Source organism: Myotis yumanensis, unplaced genomic scaffold, assembly GCF_028538775.1.
Source record: "Myotis yumanensis isolate MYYU_CA2020_CCGP unplaced genomic scaffold, mMyoYum1.0.hap1 SCAF_2, whole genome shotgun sequence".
In the NCBI taxonomy this organism is placed as follows: domain Eukaryota; kingdom Metazoa; phylum Chordata; class Mammalia; order Chiroptera; family Vespertilionidae; genus Myotis; species Myotis yumanensis.
This window is the reverse complement of record NW_027223753.1, coordinates 150,157,524-150,177,195: the sequence shown is the minus strand read 5'-3', so window position 1 is coordinate 150,177,195 and position 19,672 is coordinate 150,157,524. Positions and strand designations below refer to the sequence as shown.

The following is a 19,672-nucleotide window of genomic DNA, read 5'->3' as shown; positions in this document are numbered from 1 at the left end:
GCATCACACACCAAAGGCTACTATAGAGTGACTTCAGTTCTATGAGTTTTCACGCATTAAAATTTGGTATCTAAGTGAAAATATGGCCAGTTTTAGGTATCTAAGTGAAGATAAGGCCTTTTCTGGAAAAAAAGTTTTTGTAATATAAATTATAATTATCCTATATAATAAAAGCATAATTATAAAAGGGTAATATGCAAATTGACCCTAACAGCGGAATGACCAGGAACGACTGGTCACTATGACATGCACTGACCACCAGGGGGCAGATGCCCAATGCAGGTCAGTGTGCTCCCACAGGGGGAGCTTCGCTCAGCCACAAGTCAGGCTGACAGCTGCAAGTGCAGTGGCAGTGGCGGGAGCCTCCATGACAATGCTACGAATGTCCGACTGCAGTTTAGGCAGGGAGTGGGCCTAAGCTGCAGTTGGACATCCCCCAAGGGCTCCTGGGCTGCCAGAGGGATGTCTAACTGCCAGCTTAGGCCCAATCCCCTGGGAAGCAGGCCTAAGCTGGCAGGTGGACATCCCCTGAGGGGTCTTGGACTGAGAGAGGGCACAAATTTTCATGCACCAGGCCTCTAGTCCTATATAATAAAAGTGTAATATGGTAATTAGACTGGACATCCTCCAGGATGTCCTTCCAGACGACCTTCCTGATAAAGCTGGGGCTGTAAGGGAAGCCTGGGTCCCGGGTGCCAGAGGGAAGCTGGTGCAGGCAGCCAGGGGAAGGAAGGCCTACTCTTGCATGAAGTGCATCAGGCCTCTAGTAAATTATAAATACCAACACGCACGCACACACACACACACACACACACACACAAACATGTAAAAGCTAAATATCAGTAAGGCAATATGAAAAATATAAATGCACACCATGAGATTTTAGGCAGATTGCCATTACTTGTAGTGATTAATGCATAAAGCATTAAATGAAGCAAGTATAGTCATGAGAGAGGAGCATGTGCCTTTAAAAAAAATAAGGCAAACAATTCATTACTCAAATATTTACCTTTGATATTTGAACTTTTAGAATTACTAATTGCTCCTTTAAAAATTTTTTAAAATTATTCATTAGGAAAAGGAGGAGGACAAAAAACTCACTAGAAATTATTTTAAAAGGTCATACATGTATCTTGCCTATGCTTTCAAAAGGTTTGTTGTCAAAGAAAAGTTCCACAGTGACACCAACTACATGGATGACATTTCCTTGTTTTAGTATGAAAAACAAATCCCTAAAAGGCAACCATGTAATTGAAAACATTCAAGAATTATCTGCTTGGCAATGACATGTGCCATGCCTCAACTTCCCCTTTGCCTCCAGTTTTTCATAATGAGGAAAAGTCAATCCCTATGATGCAATAACACTTCCTTAGAAGAGCAGAACGGAAGGTGAGTATATTTTTTCTTAAAACAATGCATGCCCTGTTCCTCAGATCTTCCAGGAGTCCTGTCCCCACCCCCAACCCCCACCAAAAGTATCACAGAATAAGCAAATGAACTTAGTATCTTCAGGTGAGGCTAAAATCATTCAAAATTTTCAGATACAAGCATGAGGAAAAGCTATGTGAGAAGGTGTACTGTGCTAAGGATTGCGCACGTAAATTTCCCAGATCACCCATTATTTGTTGAGGTTTGGCTCTATGTCTTAGAGAACCTTCCACCATTCAGGTGGTAAAATAAGCCTTACATTTTCATGGCTACTTAAATGAAAAAGCCAGCTGCCAATGAGCATGTCTTTCACAATGCAGGACTTTGTTTCCTGTGGACCCAATGTGAATGGAAATGTTCTACCTTACGAAGCTTCTCATTTCTCCCAACAGGCAACATTTTATTGACCACGATGAACTCAACTGTCACCTGGCTTAGCCTCCTCCCTCCTGAACAATTAAAAAAAAAACCCACACCAAGTTGCCCTTGCTATTACAAATAAGGCCATGGAGCTCTCCTCTGTGGCTCCGGAATCGTGCCAGGGTGATTCCAAAGAGCTGGTTTTGGGATTCAGGCTCAGGTTTGGCCATCCAAAGGTGTAGGTGCTTTCATTAGAGGGGGAGGGCACCCTGGTAGGAGGCCTGAGTGGTGCTGGTGCAGTGAGGTAGCACAGAGGACATACCTATGTCCTGTTCATCACAGATTCCCCATTTAGTTAGCATATGGATGTCACGAAATAAAGAATCACTCAATGAATTCATGTTCTCATCTATAAATGGCAACCAAATTAGTGGCTAAGTAAAGAAGTGGAATGCGTTTACTTTCCAAATTAAGTAAGTGGATTGGGAAAAACGAGGCTTTTCCAACCCCCGGGACTGTTTTAAGTTATGCAGCAAGAATAACATGCAGCAGTGGACAGAATCTAAAAAGTAAAAAGGGCCTTTAGATGCTTCAAATCCGACAGAAAAAAGCTATTGGAAAGGGCATTTTATAGGGTTTATAAAGTGAGACCTGACATCTGAGACCAGTCGCTAAGCATGGCACATACAAGGACCCCAAACAACTCAACTCTCTTCACTGCCCAAGAAGAGCCAATATTCTGCACATGCAAGGTCCACTTATTATTAGTTTTAGTGCCAGCCTCTGTGAATTCTGGGTAATTGGACCTGAGAAGTCCTGTGCGAGCTGACCACTATGAGATACACAGTCTTGCTCAAATCTTCCAAATGTGTGGTATATACTTTAAGTGCCTATCTAGGCCTTAATATAGAAATGGCTTAAAATTATAACCTGAGTTTAAGAGGATAAAATCAATCCATACGTCTGGCAATTCAGCCTTTTCATAGCTCACCTGCTGAGAAATTCATTCTTCCTAACCATATTCCACAGCCGGAAGATGAAGGCACAGGACAAGTCAGGAATGAAGAGAATGATAGAGAAGGAAAAAGATACAAGATCAAAAAGGATGACCAGAGGACAGGAAAAATATACAACACTTCAACATGCAGGCATTGTCGGTGTTAGTGATGATAGCAGAATGACAAGGCAAGATGTTCACATCTTTAGATTAAATCTGAGTTTATAGAGAAGAACTCAAGATGCTAAAAAAAAACACAAACAATAAGCTTATAATACATGCACACAGTCAAAAAAGATTTCTTAAGGAAAAAAAAAATCTTTCACACACATCAGTCAACCAGAAAATAGGGAGAATAAAAACATGATTACAGCTATAAAACAGTTCATTTTTTCCCATGCAGACAGTAATAAATTGTTTTTAAGAGCGAAGGTTTGTAAAATGTCATTCAATTATTTGAAGCCGTGTCCATCAAATTGTGTAACTCAGTTCTCTAATATCCTTCATCTCTATCAGTTAGCCACAGTAATTACATCTTATTGATTCAGGCCAGATGGTTAAACTGTTCTTCACTCTCCACTAAGTCTTTCACATGAAATAGTCTTACATGGAATGATTAAGTAGGAGCCCTTTAAATCTTTCCATCTTCCCACGCAGCCTGCTTTATTTATACCCGGTCTTTATAAAGGAGTAACCTCATGTTTTACATTTAGCCTATCTATATATACCACAAGACCCACTCTTTCCTTTATCTAGATCCTGAGTCTTACAACAATGCTTCCAAAGCACCCATGCTTCCTGCATGGTCTGTCCTTGTCATAAAAAAAGCAAAACAAAGAAGGTCATGCAGCTGCCTGTGAATGAATGGCAGCTGCACCCTGCAAGGGTGCGACAATTTTTCTCCATTGTGTAAGAGGAATAATCATCAGACTAAAAATCTGCCTTTTACAGTTTTAATTCTGATCATTTCTTAAAGATGACTTCACATTGACCTTTCACTATTAGCTGGAAACAAAAACACCACACAAGGAGGTTGTCATACCTTTCTTGGACTTTCCTGCATTAAACAAAAGACAAAAGGACAAAGATTTCATTCATTCTAAAGCTCACAAAGCAATAGTTCACAAGTTGTACAAAAGCCAATAACCATTACAACTTTAAGAGCGGAGTTCCTGGGCTGTCTGCTTTCAACTCTGCCCTCAGGAACCTTTGTCTGCATGATTCACATTGTTGGTTCCATTAAAACAATGTTGATTGCGGGATGGCTTATACTTACACCATGGTCCTTGATGTATCCGTGATGCACAAACAGCAAAAAAATAGTTCATTTAAGTTAACTGTGTAAGTCAACAAAAATGGTAAGATCTATTACATTTGAGTTGATGAAAATGTGTTAGATCCAAACTTTTTCAAAACCATGAAATTTTACTTGTATTTTAGTGCTCGTGAAACAATTCTAAATGAAATGATGACTCAACCCTCCAGGTCACTGGGCCACCAGTATGGGCTCAACAGGAAATCCTGCCAAATTTAAGATCTGCTATGGCTCTAAGAACTGCGGCCCCCAACCCCTCGTCCTCCACGTGGGGGAGCCACGGGGGACAGGCTGGCCTCACAAGACACATCTCATGCAATTGGACCAACACACAGGATGCTTCTCCATTTCCTCAGAAGCCGTCTCATCAGCACCACAGAAACGCTTTAAGGAACACCACTTTAGCTGCAGTAGGAAGACTGAAGCGGCAGTCTTCTCGGGTGTACCAAAGACCTACCAGCGAAGAACCAGAGCAAAAAGATCAAAGACAGTATATTTTACAGAGGGCACTTCCCTAAGGTGGCCTAAGAGAATCAGATCAATTTTCCTGTATGAATGTAGCTTAGGGATGCCCATTATTTGAAGACAAAACAGAGACTAGAATATTAGAGATGAAACATCCCTTCGTTTCACCATATTCTCACGAGGGTCATCTTACATGATAATGTTAATAGCTCTTATTTTTACAAATCCATGTAGTATAAAGGTCTCGTTTTCCTTACTCTCTATTTTAAGAAAATGTTTTTAAAATAAAGTATGGTATTGGGGCCAATCCAAGCTTTGATGTCTTCAGCCACTAAGAAAAAATACATTTAAAAAGAAGTCTATAAATATTGCAGAAAAATGCTTCAATAAAACACAGTCTTGACTCAAATGAACAGTAATAAATGAGAGCTAAAAGGTACTTTTATGTTTATTATTTATAAATCATAGCTATTTTTAGCTTCAGAAATTATTGTAAAAAAAAAAAAAAAGGCCCTGGCTGGGCAGCTCAGTTGGTTAGAGCATCATCCCAATATGCATAGGTGGCAGGTTTGACCCCTGGTCAGGGCACATACAAGAATCAACCAATGAATACATACATAAGATAAATAAGTGGAACAACAAATTGACATCTCTTTCTAAAAATCAATAAATAAGACTTAAAAAAGAAAACATAGAAATTCAATCAAATGTACTTTATTTAAATGTAACATAAACCTATCATACATTATAAACCTCTCTTCTGACTACTACAGACTCTACTAACTATTAATTAATTTCTAATAATGATTCAAAAACCTCACTCAAGCCTTAGCTCGTTCGCTCAATGGTTAGAGCACCGGCCCTTAGACTGAAGGGTTACAGGTTCGATTCTGGTCAAGGGCATGGGCCTCGGTTGCAGGCTTGATCCCCTACTCTGGGTCAGGGCGAGTGCAGGAGGCAACCAATCGATGTGTCTTTCTCACTTCGCTGTTTCTCTCTCTCACTGTCTCTTCCCCTCCCTTCCGCTCTCTCTAAAAATCAATGGAAAAAATATCCTCTGATGAGGATTGACAACAACAACAAAAAAGGAAAGCCGTAGCCGGTTTGGCTCACTGGTTAGAGCGTTGGCCTGGGGAATGAAGAGTCCCAGGTTCGATTCTGGTCAAGGGCATGTACCTTGGTTGCAGGCACATCCCCAGTAGGGGATGTGCAGAAGGCAGCTGATCGATGCTTCTCTCTCATCGATGTTTCTAACTCTCTATCCTCTCCCTTCCTCTCTGTAAAAAAAATCAATAAAATATATTAAAAATAAGGAAAGAAAAGAAAAAACAAACAAACCTCATTCAAGTGATATATATGTATATACAAAAGTTATACACATACATATACACATCACACATACATACATATATATACATACCAAAATGTATATATTTTTTTCCTTTTTTTTTGTCTGATAGAAAACCGGTGATTATCCCCTGATACCATTGGCAGAAAGGCTGAGCAGTCAGGATGGAATCCCAGCCTGCTTGGAGGGAAGAGATTCAATCCCACTGGAACATGAATACATTTAGGGGCCACATGCTCACCACTCTATCAGCCTCCGCATTTACATCCTTTCACACCTCCATCACATTTACCACATTTTACTGAAATTACCTGTTATGTGTCTTTTTCTCTCACTAGACTATAAGCATTTCAAGGGCAAGAATCATGTCATTCATTTGCATTCTTGGTCTCTAGCACCCTGACTATTAAAAAATGAGAGCCAGCAAGGCCAGTGTGGCTCAGTGGTTGAGCATTGACCCATGAACCAGGAGATCACGGTTCAATTCTGGGTCAGGGCACATGCATGCCCTGGCTTAATCCCCAATAGGGTGTGTACAGGAGGCAGCCAATCAATGATTCTCTCTCATCATTGATGTTTCTATCCCTCTCTCCCTCTCTCTTCCTCCCTCTGAAATCAATAAAAACAGTAAAAAAAAGTGAGGGCCAATAGAAGTTGTTGACCTAAGCAACTGTGTTAACACAATAAATCCAATCTCAACAAGACTCTCACAGTTGGAACTGTATTGCAGTTATTTCTTCTAGCCCAGAAAGAGTATTTGAGAACCCCGTTGTAAATGCAATGCATTTTTACAAAGAAATAAAATACCCTGAGAATCAAAGTCTACCTGAAACCTAACAACCACATTAGAAGAAAGGCTCAAACCACATTAAAAGGCCTATGGGAGTTCTGTCCTGGGCCACTGGTGCCCCATTTACTGTGTCAGTTCAATGAATCTTTAACACATGTTTCAACACAGTGGCTCAGCCACAAACCAGGTGAGTGACTTAGGATCTCTCTTTTCTTTCTACCTATAAAATGCAAAGGTTAGCAATTCTCTAGGGGCATTTCTGGTTTGAGAATACTATTACTAATAAATTTATGAAGTGCAAAATTTGAAACATACCAGTGATATGTGTATATAGGAAAAGTTACCTTAGTACAACAATAACATATCTATCATCTATCTATCTATCTATCTATCTATCTATCTATCTATCTATCTATCTATCTATCTATCATCTATTCCTTCCCCAAAGGGGACACATTAAGAGTGAAATCAAGGACTTTGCTTGCTGCCCTTTTAATGATCCTCAACCTTGCTCTCCCTCCCTCTCTCTGAAGAATTCTTATGCTTAACAAAAGGCATCCCATTTGATTTTTAAAGTGACATACCTCTGAGCATCCTCCGAGATTCTGAGTCTTTGGTCATGGTTGCCAGCGAGTGAGGGAGCACGCTGCCACAGCTGTTGCTCTGTCCTAGGGGCAAGTGAGCCTGCGAGAACCGAGAGGAAACACTTCAGGCAAATTGCAGCCCAGTGGTCCTTCAGGACATGGCCACATTCCCTGTTTCCACGGTGCCTATCTAAGCACAGAGGGCAAGACAGGAAGGTCTTCCAACCCGTTTGTGGATGCTCAATGATAAAGACCAGTTGCTGTCCCTCCCAAGGAGCTCCATGGAAGTCTCCACATCACAGCAGTTCCTTCAGTGGCAGCAATTCCAAAAGACAGGGAAAACACTTGTTCTCCAAAACCACCATTGAGAGCAACTCAAAGTTCTGCATGCATAAGGAGCAGAGGGCAGAGGCAGGGGCAGGAACATGCAGGGCATGCACCAGGACAGAGCAGACCTACCCTGTGACACGGGCGCCAATTTCTACCTCCCCCAGTTATCTAATGGGCTGAAACCTGGAGAAATCTATAAACTCCTCCAGTGGTTCTAGAACTCTCTTTAATAGCAAAATCCTTTACGTAAAATATTCTTGGAACACCAGTTTATAAAACAGAACACCAGTTTAAAACAACGTTATTCTGACTAAGGTCAAAGGAAGAGCCCCAAAGCCTGTCCCCTCAGAGCCTCTTTGTCACCTCCCTTTCCTCCTCTTCCTGCAATGACCCCTCAGGCATATCAGCAGAACATAAATGAGGGTTTAGGCATCAGACCACATGGTTCATATTCCAGCTTCATGACTCACCAACTAAGGGCACTTGGGCTAGTCACTTAGCTTCTTTATACCTCAGTTTATCCATGTGTACAATGAGGATAGCAATTAGTATCTCTACTGAATAGTCTTGCTGGATTTTCAAATAAGACAATCCAGATAAAGCACTTAGCCCAGTGTCAGGTTCAGAAATGACTCAATAAAAATCTGGTCCTATTATTCCTATAATCCAGAGCTTGTATCTTCCAATTTCCAGCTGTGGGAAGCAGCCACAGGAGTCTGCCACATGAATGCCACCTACCATTTATGTGGTGGTGGCAGAAAATACCCTGGACCAGGTTCTTTGGTCCCAGAGCATACAATTCCAAATGTCTTCTGAATAAGACAGGAAATGCAATTTAGTCACAATGTCTGCCCAACAAGCAAACTTTATGATTTATTATTTAGCATTTTCTTTAAGGACCTTCGAGCATCTGTTAACATAAGGACGAGAAGACTCCCTGAATGTGAAGCCCACAGTTCTCCCCATGTCCTACCTTCGGGGCGGTGCTTCTCCCCATAGTAGCACTGCTGAAGTGTGGGGATATGGAAGGAGTGCTTTTCTTTCGAGGCAAAGTGTCACTCAGATAGAGGCCTTCTTTATGCTGTTTTTTCCTTTCTTCCAGACTTCTAAAGTGCTTTAAATGCAAACGTAAAGCAGAATAGCAAAACTTGACTAATTGCAACAGGTCACTGAAGAAATTAAGAAGTATGCATTTACCAAGAAGTTTGGGAATTTTAACAAAATTTTAAAAAATCCAACTCATACTTGTGTTCACTAACAGACTTGGGCTAGCTAGCATTCGGTAAGATGCACAGGCAGTAGAAGAATTTTTTACTGAACCTAGAAACAAAAGGGAAAAAAAATCCACCTTTCAGTCTCATAGTTAGTGCCTGCTGCCTTGGGGCCTCAGGACAACTTACAAATGATTATGATGGTCGCCATGTGGATGGCGGAACAGCCAGTGGACAAAGCAAGTAAGCAGTTTCTCCCCTTGTCTGTCTGGACAGTTCTGTGTGGTGGCACAGATCCCAGTGTGAGGAGAACAAGAAAAGGGAGAAGGAAGAAGATGGAGAGAAAGAGCAAGTAAACAGGGGAGTTGTTTTAAAGTTGGAATAATATTTCAATCACATAAACACACTCCACATCGGCATAACGTTTCCATAAAAGGCATCCTTCTAGGTTACTCTTTTATTTACAAAAGATCTTGGCCAAGAAGCCCCTAGAATAATCCCTCACATAAAAAACAAAACCCTCCTGTTGACTATTTCTTTTTTTCCCCTTTCAGATTCCTAAGGCAAAAATTTGCCAAATTGACATTTATCCAAAATTTTCTTGGCCTCTCAAAAAAAAAAAAAAAGTCTTCAATAGTGAAGTTATTTCCTAGTTAAAGCTTCTTCAGGTTTGATCATTGTTATCCTCAACTTGGGCTTTTGAAATATGTAAAAATTATTGCAAATTTGAGTTACCAAATTCCTTCTTCTTATTTACACGTGCCAATTATGAAACATATCTGCATGTTTACTTTAACATTATCTACTTATAGTAGCTAATACTTACTAACCTAAAAGTACTGGGGAGATATAGTCCTTTAACAGAGAGTAAAGATACCTCCAAGAAATGTAAGGGCTGGCACGGCACAGCAGGGCTTGCCTATTTTGGGGAATCTAGTGTCTATGCTTCCTTATGATCTTCTGGGGGCCAATTCACATAGGAATTTGATTATAATTTAAAGGAGGCTCATAACAGATTTTTTAAACACAAGCATACATATGCACTGAATGTAGTAAAAGGAGGGCAACATTAAGAATTACAAAAATATATATTTTAATCTGGTCAATATAAACTGTTGTTCTATGGCCCCAAAACACTACTTGGGTGACAATGGACAAGCTATCTACTATACTGAGCCTCAGTTCCCTAAATGTCAATATGCAGTTAATTCATATTTCATGGGATATTTAAAGGGAGAAATGAGAAGTTTATTTGTAAAATTTAGGAAATTTTGACACAGAGTAAAGGAATGACGTCTATTATGGTTTCAATAATGTATAAAAATGTTTGTTGACACAGCAACTTTTATACCATGGATTTTATGGAAAGAATAATTATTATTTTGAAAATACCCAAGATAAGTTGCAATATTTTGGTTGAGTGAAAACTAATGTATGAGGATATAAAATTAGCTTAAATATATCAAAACTTAGGAGAGGACAGTCAAGGTCCCAAAGTTATAACACTCCCCACACCCTCAGACCTCACTAAATGTCCTTTAAAAAGAAAATCAGCAAAGAAGTATGCACCTTGTCTTTTTAAGAAATTTCTTTGCAAAAGCTGAAGGAAAGATTTCCAAGCTCTGAACACCAGTTCCTAATTACCTGTTGCTCCTGCTGCTGCTGCCTTCTGTGTTTCTTAGCTGGCAGAGGAGGAGGTGTGTCATTTAAAGGGAAGGGATTGACAGACGGAGCCATGACTTCAGGCCAAGGGGCTGATGGAGGTTGAGTGACAGGATGAGGAGAAAGGGTAGAAGGAAACATAAATCCAGGACAGACAGGTGATCTTTGCTTTATGGAGAAAAAAAAAAAGTATACATGTGTCCATATAAAATGAAAGAATAATGACAAAGAAATGAAATAAATAATCTCACTGTTCTCTTTTTCTTATATTTTAATCAAGAAATCACAAATGATAGGCTGTATCTTTCCATTTAGCCTCTAGTGAAAACCCCAACCTGCAAGCAACTTAGATCAACAGACGGTATTTTCACTTATTATTATTTGCCCCTTTCCAGATGTTTTAAAAAGACATAACATTAAAAAAAATCCATACTGCAAAATGTAACAGAAAACAAAATTGCCCTAGCCGGTTTGGCTCAGTGGACAGAGCGTCGGCCTGTGGACCAAAGGGTCCTGGTTTGATTCTGATTAAGGGCACATACCTTGGCTGCAGACCCCTCCCTGGCCCGGGCCCTGGTCAGGGCTCATGCAGGAGGCAACCAATCAATGTGTTTCTCTCACATCGATATTTCTCTCTCTCTAAAATCAATGAAAGAATATCCTCAGGTGAGGATTAAAAAAAAAGAAAGAAAACAAAATCAAACTGGAAAGGTGATTCAAACCAACAATTTTAGAAAGACTTTTGATTTTTAAGAAAGCTAGATCAGGTTAGAGTACTCAGATATAGAGTTTATGATTTTGAACTTACTTCTAGTAGTCCACTCTGTCCCATATATTTCATGGTTTCTTGTATTACAATTGGTAGGGCAGTACCCCCAAATTGGTATGTTTTTCAAACTCAATATCACTTTGACCCTCTGGTCAACCAGACGTGTATTTGTCACAAGTGCCCTCATTTTCAGTCAACCAGGGTTAATTTTTGACATGAGGAAAGCAGTGAATGAATGAAATGTCATGCCAACACACCTCTTTATTTTGTGGCTGGCTCACCAGTACAGCTGTGGTAGGCCCAGTGGCAACAGCATCAGCGTCAGCAGGGAACTGAGTGGAAGGGGATAGATTCGTGGAATTGCCACATGGCTCATTAATTTCATTTACACTGATATAGCCCTAAAAGGAGGAATTTAGAAATTAAACACAAAGAAAGCAAAAGCTGAGGCATGCGAGAGTATTAATGCTCTAATATAATGGAGTTAGCTTAGAGCGGCACAGCCAGATATCTGTGGTATTATCAAATGGTTCATCAGGAAGTTAACAGCAATTAAAATGGATTTACAGTGCTTAATCATGAAAAATGATATTCCAAACATTAAAAACAATTTCCCGTTGAAATTATAAATAACCCAACATCATCGATTTTAAAATACCTGGAGGTATCACCTTTCATTCTGTTGACTGAATGAGGTTGTCATTACACAACATTTAAAATAATCACACACAAATCAGAGATATAAATTGACAATGTAATCATTCACTCTCTATTTCAAGAGCCTTTTCCACATTATTTTTAGATTTTTCTCTCTTCTCCTGTTTCCTGATAAATTAAAGTGTGAGTGAATGTGGGCTGAGGGCTACTGGTTTTTGCTCTAAGTCATCTATAAAACAATAATTTATTTGTAATGGAATCCAACTTTTAGGCATCTCAATTAAATGAGAATAAGAAGTACACTGTCCTCTAGGGAGCTTCTCCTAGCAAGACACATGAACACACACACACACACACACACACACACACACACACACACCCTAAGGTGGAGCTGCAACTTGAGGATGTTTCAATTCAAGGCAGCTCCCCCAACTCCCACTCTACCCCTAAGACAGAGAATTTCCAGTTACTTTAAATTCAATGATTCAATTTTGGCTTCAGCATAAATACCCATAAGTCAAAGTCTATCATCTTCAAACTCCTGAATTTATATTTGAGGAAAAGGCACTTGCAAATTTTCATGGAAAGTAATTGTACAGACCAATCATGATTTTCACCACACCAATAAAGCAGTATGAAAAAAGAATAGAGAGTAGAGAATAGTATCTCTTTCAAAGGTAAAATAGTGTTAAATTTAACACTTAGGTTCTTCTATTAGCCCATCAATCTTTTCAAAAAATGGCTCAAAGAAAGGCAAAATAACATTATGCTAATGAAGCAAAAATTCCAGGTTAGAAAGCAAGGCTTTACCTAGAATTATAATTATGAGAAAGTGGGAATTGACTGTTTATAAATTGGAGGTATCAAAATGCTGCTGAATTAGTCTTGCACTTCAGATAGAGGCAATGAATACTATGTAAAGTTTTATAAAATTAAATGGAAAAAAGGCAGTAGAAAACTGGGTTGTCCAAATTTCATTTTATCTTTGATAATGAATCAGAAATGAAGAGTAACAACTTTTGAGTTATTCTTTTTCTCAGTTGATAGTAGAATGTTTCATGGACCACAAAACCAAATTAATTTATTCAAAAATGTATGAAGCTTGTCAAAAGTGGGACTTGTTTAAAAGTTAGATATAAATTTACCACTCCTTAAAAACAGAGAGAGAGAGAGTGAGAAAGAGAAAGAGAGAGTAAAGTCAGAAAGAAAGAAAACCAAAACAACTTGTGAGTCAAGTTGATTTGGTCCATGAAAGAGAACACATAGCTACTCAAAAGAGTTGCAGACACACAAAAATAATAAAAAATCCAAATAGCCTTTTGAAACCAGGAAGTCTGCAGAGACAAAGAACAACTCATTAATAGAAAAGGAAAGATTTTATTCTTCTACTAAGAGGTAAAGAGACCTTGGAGCCTACTTAATTCCTTGGATGCTATAAGCCTTTCAGACTCACTGTGTCCAGAGTCAAACTGCTTATCTTCCCTCTTGAACCTATTCTTATCTGAGTCCTCCCTATCTTAGGAAAATGTACTCAGTATCCATCTCATTATTCAAACTGGAATAATGACATGACTCCTGACACCTTCCTTAATTTACTTCATCCCCACATCCAGTCTATCAACAAGAACTGTCACCTCTGGTTCCAAGATACTATATCTGCATCCAGCTAATTCTCTCCATTTCTGTGCCATTGCTTGAATCTGAGCCCCACATCTCCAGCCTATACTATTGCAATCACCACCACTTGGCTTCCTGGCATCTCCTGCTCCTCCTCCTAATCCAGTAGAGCAGCCCAGAGTGATGTTTAACAAATGGATATCAAGTGATGTCACCTTCCAGTTTAAAACCACTCAGGGGCTTCCCATCCATAGAAAATAAACCATGTTTCTTTAACATGGCTCACAAGACCTAGCCCCTGCCCACCTTGCTAACATTCTATATTTGGCTATCCTGCATTCACAACCACCCTTTGTCCACTGAATCTGCCAGTTCCTGGTTCTGAATTATGGGAGAGAAACTATGAAACTGAATCATCTAATAAAGCTTTTGTGGAAATAGTTCACTAATTGCGTAGGTGGGCACATTAAGCACACCTGTTATGTGATGAACATTTACTTCACATACCCTTCCCCCCAAAAAAAATACTTTCTATGCAGGAATTCTTAACTCTGATGTCTTTTTAAAAGCAATTTATAAATAAAGGGGTTGTTATTATGCAAATTTTTAGGTAGAAGCAAGCTTTTTCTTTAGCTTTTTGTAGAATATAAGTATAAAAAGTTTTCTTTCTTAGTCAAGGTTATACTTTTCCAAATTAGAGTTAAAACAGTCACCATTGTAGCAGTGTAGCTCTATAAAAAGATATTTAGGAAAGGAGAGTGTCAGGGTCTGGGAGAACATGGATGTTTGAGATAAAGAGTGTATATAGTTTAATATAGATAGGATTTTTCAATTTAGATGGAAAATAGCAGAAATGACTTTGGGAGAAAAAAGAGAGAGAGAAAAGAAAGAAATCAGATTATCTTCTCAAATATAATGGGGAATTTTTATGTTTTAGGAGACTTAGAAGTAAAATAAAACAGAGGAAAAACTGAGAAAGGAAACTGCAGGAAGGAAAGAAGAGAATTTAAGACTAGTTTTCTTCTGGAACCTAAATTTTTTGAAACTCTGAGTTAACTCATAATGTCATTGTCAAGCAAAGTATGCACGCGCGCGCGCGCGCGCGCGCGCGCGCGCGCGCACACACACACACACACACACACACAAACACATACACACAGGGAATTTGCATAAGACACAAAAATAATCCCTTAAATTCTCAAAGCATAAATAATGAAAGGCAGGAAGGCTATCAACACATGGAGTGCTTTCTTAAGTCATTTAATCTCATGTTTTTCCTGTTCCGCTAATCGCAGAAGACTGAGGTGCACGTCTCGATGTCTAAGGTGATATGAGTGGACATGAAAATCACAGCTCACCTCTTTTAGAGTATTTGGGTTGACAGGAAACCCTTTCCCCCCAGAGAGGCTGGAGTATTTCTTTTCCAGATTACAAAGATTTTCCTTTTCCTGAAAGAACACAAAATCTATTAAGTTTAATCAACCTTGATTTCCCTGATGACTAATGCTCTTTAATATTTTTTCAGATGACTTCATATATCTTTTGTAAAGTGTTTATATTTAAGTCTTTTGCCTGCTTTTAAAAAAATTATTTACTGGGTGTTTAAGTATTATTATTGAGTCATAGGAGTTTTTAATATATTCTGGACACAAGTTCTTTGCCATTTCCTCTTTAAAAAATTTCTTTCCTTACCCAGGGCACTTGCACTCCTATAATTTCTTCTGGAAACTTCATCACTTCAAGTTTTAAGTTTAGGACTATGATCACCCTCAAATTAATTTATATGTATGGTGTGAGAATGGATGGTGTTGAGGTTCCTTTTCTTCCTTGTTTACCCAGTTGATCCAGCACTACCTGTTGTAAATACTTTCCTTTCTCTACTAGATTTCTTGGAGCCTTTGTAAAAAATGAATTAGACAGCATATGTGCGGGTCTAGTTCTGGACTCTGTTTGTTTCCACTGATCTATATATCTATTTGCATGCTAGCACCACACACACAAGTAGTCTTAAATCCTGCAGCTTTATAGTCAGCCTTGAAGTCAAATAGTATAAGTTCTCCAACTGTGCTCTTGTTCAAAGCTGTTTTGGCTATACTATACTGTTTACAGTTTCATATACAGGCAATTCTCATGTTTTGCAGAGTTAATGTTCCATTACGTTGCCATGAACACTGAATTAGTGAATGCAGAACCAGTGTCCCTAAAGGAATGACAGGGTTGGATTACTGTGAGCCTCTGTATTGATCAATCAGCAAATACACATAACTTTATTTTATGTGTTTCTGTAAATGATGATCAACTAAATTTCAGCATCAACCTGCCAATCTCTACAAAATGTCTGTTGGGATTTTTATTGGGATTGAGCTGCATCTATAGATCAATTTGGGAAAGTAATTTTAATACTTATGAACCATAATTTTTACAATAGAATTATGTTTCATGTATTTTTAATAAGGAAACAGTATTTCTGTGAGGGTGTTTATCCATTTATAAAAATTTATCCCTAAGAAACTTTTTCCTTTTCAGCTAAAATTTCAGAAACCGCTTACATATTATATTATATAATTTAATCTGTGCCCTTGACTGTTATGTGAAAGGGTAAAATGGTGGTGGGGAGGCTAATGGTGCTGAAGCAGAGTTCATCCCTAGAGCAGCAGAAAGGAATGGCAACTACAGCTCCATTCAGGGGCTTGTAGGTGCTGAAGAAGCAAGAGGAGAGGTGCTGCCGGGGATTGGTATGGGCTACAGAGGCACTTTGAGTGAACTTATAATTCTATAAAAAACACTGATTTTACTCTCTATTCTCAAACAAAAAATAGCTAAAAAGGGAACACTCCAGGTACATTTCTTCTAGGTGGGGTCATGGTACAGCCTCATATTTTAATGTATCATCTGGGGTTTGTTTTTTTCCTGCACACCATTCTGGGTCCATCTCATATGATCCCAAAAGTCACCTTCCTATGTACTGGCCTGCATGCAAGGCTCAGCTGGGAGACTAGGCCCATCAACTCAAATTTCTGGTGCCTTATTCATGAAATTAGACTATGGCCATATCAGGAAATCTGGTTGTTGAGGAATCCCTTTCCATGTAGCCACTTTAGGGACTGGGGTGTGGACATGGTTCCTTTGAAAGTCATTCTTAAATTGCAATCCACTGCTCACTATTAAAAGGCACTTGCTTTGAAGGAAATGACTTTCCCCAAATGTCCAGGGCTGAAAAGGAAATACGTACTCTTTGCAGCATCATTATTAAATTATTCTTTTCTTTCACAAAGTGGTCTTGTTCTCTCTGAGCCTGCTGGACAATGTGGTTGGCTTGCTTTTTCAATGCAGAAATTTTTTCCTGGCGGAAAAGAAGATGATCATAGAAAGATGCAAATTAGACATACAAAGGTTTGCCAGTCTGTCCTGGAAACAAGAGAAGAGGTGTTTATAGCTGGAATAATATTCTCATTGACGGTTGGCCAATTGCTACCCAGAGGCAGTTTCCTAGACGGCCAAGCTCGCGGCTTTTCCTGACCAAAAGCCAACACAGTTTGAGCGATTTGAAATCTATTTGAAGAACCCAGAAGTCAACAGGAAATCTTGTTTTAGACTATAAATGAATTTTTGGCATCATCTTGGGAGACGCCTTATGGGAAAAACAATGGAATTTCTTATTTAAACTGAGAGCATAAGATGTCACCTTCTCCATCTTCCCTTTGCTCAATTTTTTGGGTTTAGTCCAGAGTGCTGGGTGTGATTCTAAATTCTGGAACAAGAGCTGATTTCTGGGCTGGACATCTGGGTGCTAGGGGTTGGGAGGAGTCAGTAATGTGCATGGCATTCATGGGGCTATTTCTAATGGTGACAAGCTATCAGCCAGCTTTGCGAACTATTGAGCAATGGACAGAGAAAGTTTCCAAATAGATTTTGTTCATACAATTATTCTGAATCTAGTTACTATGATTGCAAAATGAAGTAATTGAAAACAAATATTGAAATTTCTGATTTTCTCTAACTCGGTTTTCACATGAGAAAAAAAAAAGATATTATTTATAAATGCATCTACAACATTAAGTAACAATGACTGTAACATGTAATGTTTATCTAGTTTAAAGCACCTTTTGGCATATAGGTGGCAGGCTCCATAATCTGCCAAATGTGACATGTGATTAAACAGTCAAAGACATTCAGATGTAAAGATAGGCAGACAGACACATGCTATAGCTATATTATTGATTATTATTGTCACACAGTGAGGGGTATATTATGATTTTTGTCTTGAATGACACCCGGCAAAAGTACCTTTCTAGTAACAATGTTCCGTTGGTATTCAGCCACCTCACGCAAGAGCTGTTGGGTCAGGTTCTCCTTTTCCTCATCCAGACGGCTCTCATGCTCTAGCTGCTGGAATTCTAGGTCCTCAAAGTGTTTGCTCTCAACATCCAACAGGTCAGCATCCTTTGGAAAAAAGCAAATGAAAACAAGACACACTAGAATGGCTATAGCCTTTTTAATGTGAAAAAAATTTTAAAAGCAAACAGTCCAAAATATCTTTTCAATTACAACATCAAACAGGGTTATAATATGGTAATCCTTCCTTTTGGAATTAACCCCCAGCGCAGAGACTGTTATTAGAATTGAAAAGGACTTGGGAGTAGGGGATGGGGACACATTTATTTCACCATCGATTTTAGACTACTTTGTGGACAGAGAAATTCTTGCTTTAAATCTACTGGGTGGCTTTAAAATGGATCGCAAAGTATACAAAGAATTCAGTGAATAACCTAAATATTATCTGCAGACCAAAGGTGTGACATAGTCTCTTGAGAAAATTCCCATTTTCCACAAATGGTCAAATAAAATGAGACTTTAGTTTAGTGATTAAATTCAAGATTTCAAAGTTGTTGACTGTAAAAAAGAAAAGAAAAGTTGTCATACATAACAGACCAGAGGTCTCTAAGAGGGATAATATGTCCCAAATGGCACACCACACAATCCACTAAGATGTGAAGAGAAAATATTAGAGCTCCTTTATACTTAATTTTAGTTTTTCCTTCCCTTTTATAATTCCTCAATAAATGTTCTTTAATCTACATACAAGTAAGTAGCATATATACATTATTTAATATAAATATATATTTTTGAGCATGCATAAGTATATATATGATCAACATAACATAGGCATGCATGCTCACATAATTTTATTGAAGAGAGGTGTAATCAAACATATTTGGAGATTGGGGTTCTTAAAAAATTGTTTATAAAACTTTTTAGTGGAAAGAAGGGACCTTAGCTCTCATCAGGCACAAAGAGAGACTTAAAGATTACATACAGTACTCAGGGTAATCTTGAGGACACTTAAGAAAGATCTGAAATCATAAAAATCAGATGATCTAGAACAGGCATTCTCCAACTCATAAGATGCCTGAAGACAAGAATGAATCTGTATCTGTGCAAAAATCGACCCGTGTTGTATAAGTTATTCTCCAATTTACTTTTTAAAAAAATCCACCCTTTACTTTTGGAGAGTTTCACAGAACTATAAATGTGGTATGTATAGATTTTTAAAAATATATAATTTATAAATAATCTATGGCAAAAAAAGAAGAGGCAGCTGAACTATATGGATTACAGCTCTTCATAGGCAAAACAGCCAAGACTTTTTTTCCAATCAAAACATCAAAAAGAGTTGAAAAAATAAATATATCATAAATTAGATCTGCATCAGCATTTTACTCCATTCACCTCCTAGTTTTTATGTAAGTGATAATAAATTAAGTCTTTTAATCAAATGGAATGTATTTCTATTTTATGGAATAATTTTATTCTGAGAATGATTCACAGAAGAGATATTAGCTACCATGTAACCCCTGTGATTAAAACCAACACTACAGCAACAGAAGTGTATTCTCAAAGCTTAAGAGCAGAAAAAACAATTTGAAAATTTATCATTTAAAACTTCTTTACACTTTAATTGGCCAGACTAAAATGGCTTTGGTTTCAAGTTATTGTCTGACATTTGAAGTTTCTCAGACATTTCATGTTTATAATTTCTAAAGAAATGAATAAACTCAGACCAAATCTAGTCTCTACTGAAGAAATTAAGAGATAACTCAAGTATTATGTCTTGAAACAAGTATTAAGTCCTATAGTC

General features: G+C 38.3%; 1 protein-coding gene across 7 annotated transcripts in view; it reads right to left on the bottom strand.

Annotated features, from left to right (window-relative positions):
• Window positions 1-19,672, bottom strand: part of PHLDB2 (pleckstrin homology like domain family B member 2) — a 240,903-nt gene that overhangs the window by 21,141 nt on the left and 200,090 nt on the right. For 3 of the 7 annotated variants that reach the window (XM_070406163.1, XM_070406162.1, XM_070406161.1), the window contains exons 7-16: window positions 17,821-17,976; window positions 16,766-16,876; window positions 14,892-14,981; window positions 11,517-11,660; window positions 10,473-10,658; window positions 8,591-8,731; window positions 7,288-7,387; window positions 5,986-6,093; window positions 3,828-3,842; window positions 2,780-2,800 (exon numbers count right to left, since the gene is read on the bottom strand). In XM_070406163.1, coding sequence (XP_070262264.1) covers window positions 2,780-2,800; window positions 3,828-3,842; window positions 5,986-6,093; window positions 7,288-7,387; window positions 8,591-8,731; window positions 10,473-10,658; window positions 11,517-11,660; window positions 14,892-14,981; window positions 16,766-16,876; window positions 17,821-17,976 — 1,072 coding nt within the window. The remainder of the gene's footprint in view (window positions 1-2,779; window positions 2,801-3,827; window positions 3,843-5,985; window positions 6,094-7,287; window positions 7,388-8,590; window positions 8,732-10,472; window positions 10,659-11,516; window positions 11,661-14,891; window positions 14,982-16,765; window positions 16,877-17,820; window positions 17,977-19,672) is intronic. The other 4 variants (XM_070406166.1, XM_070406167.1, XM_070406164.1 and 1 more) reach the window with 3 other exon arrangements.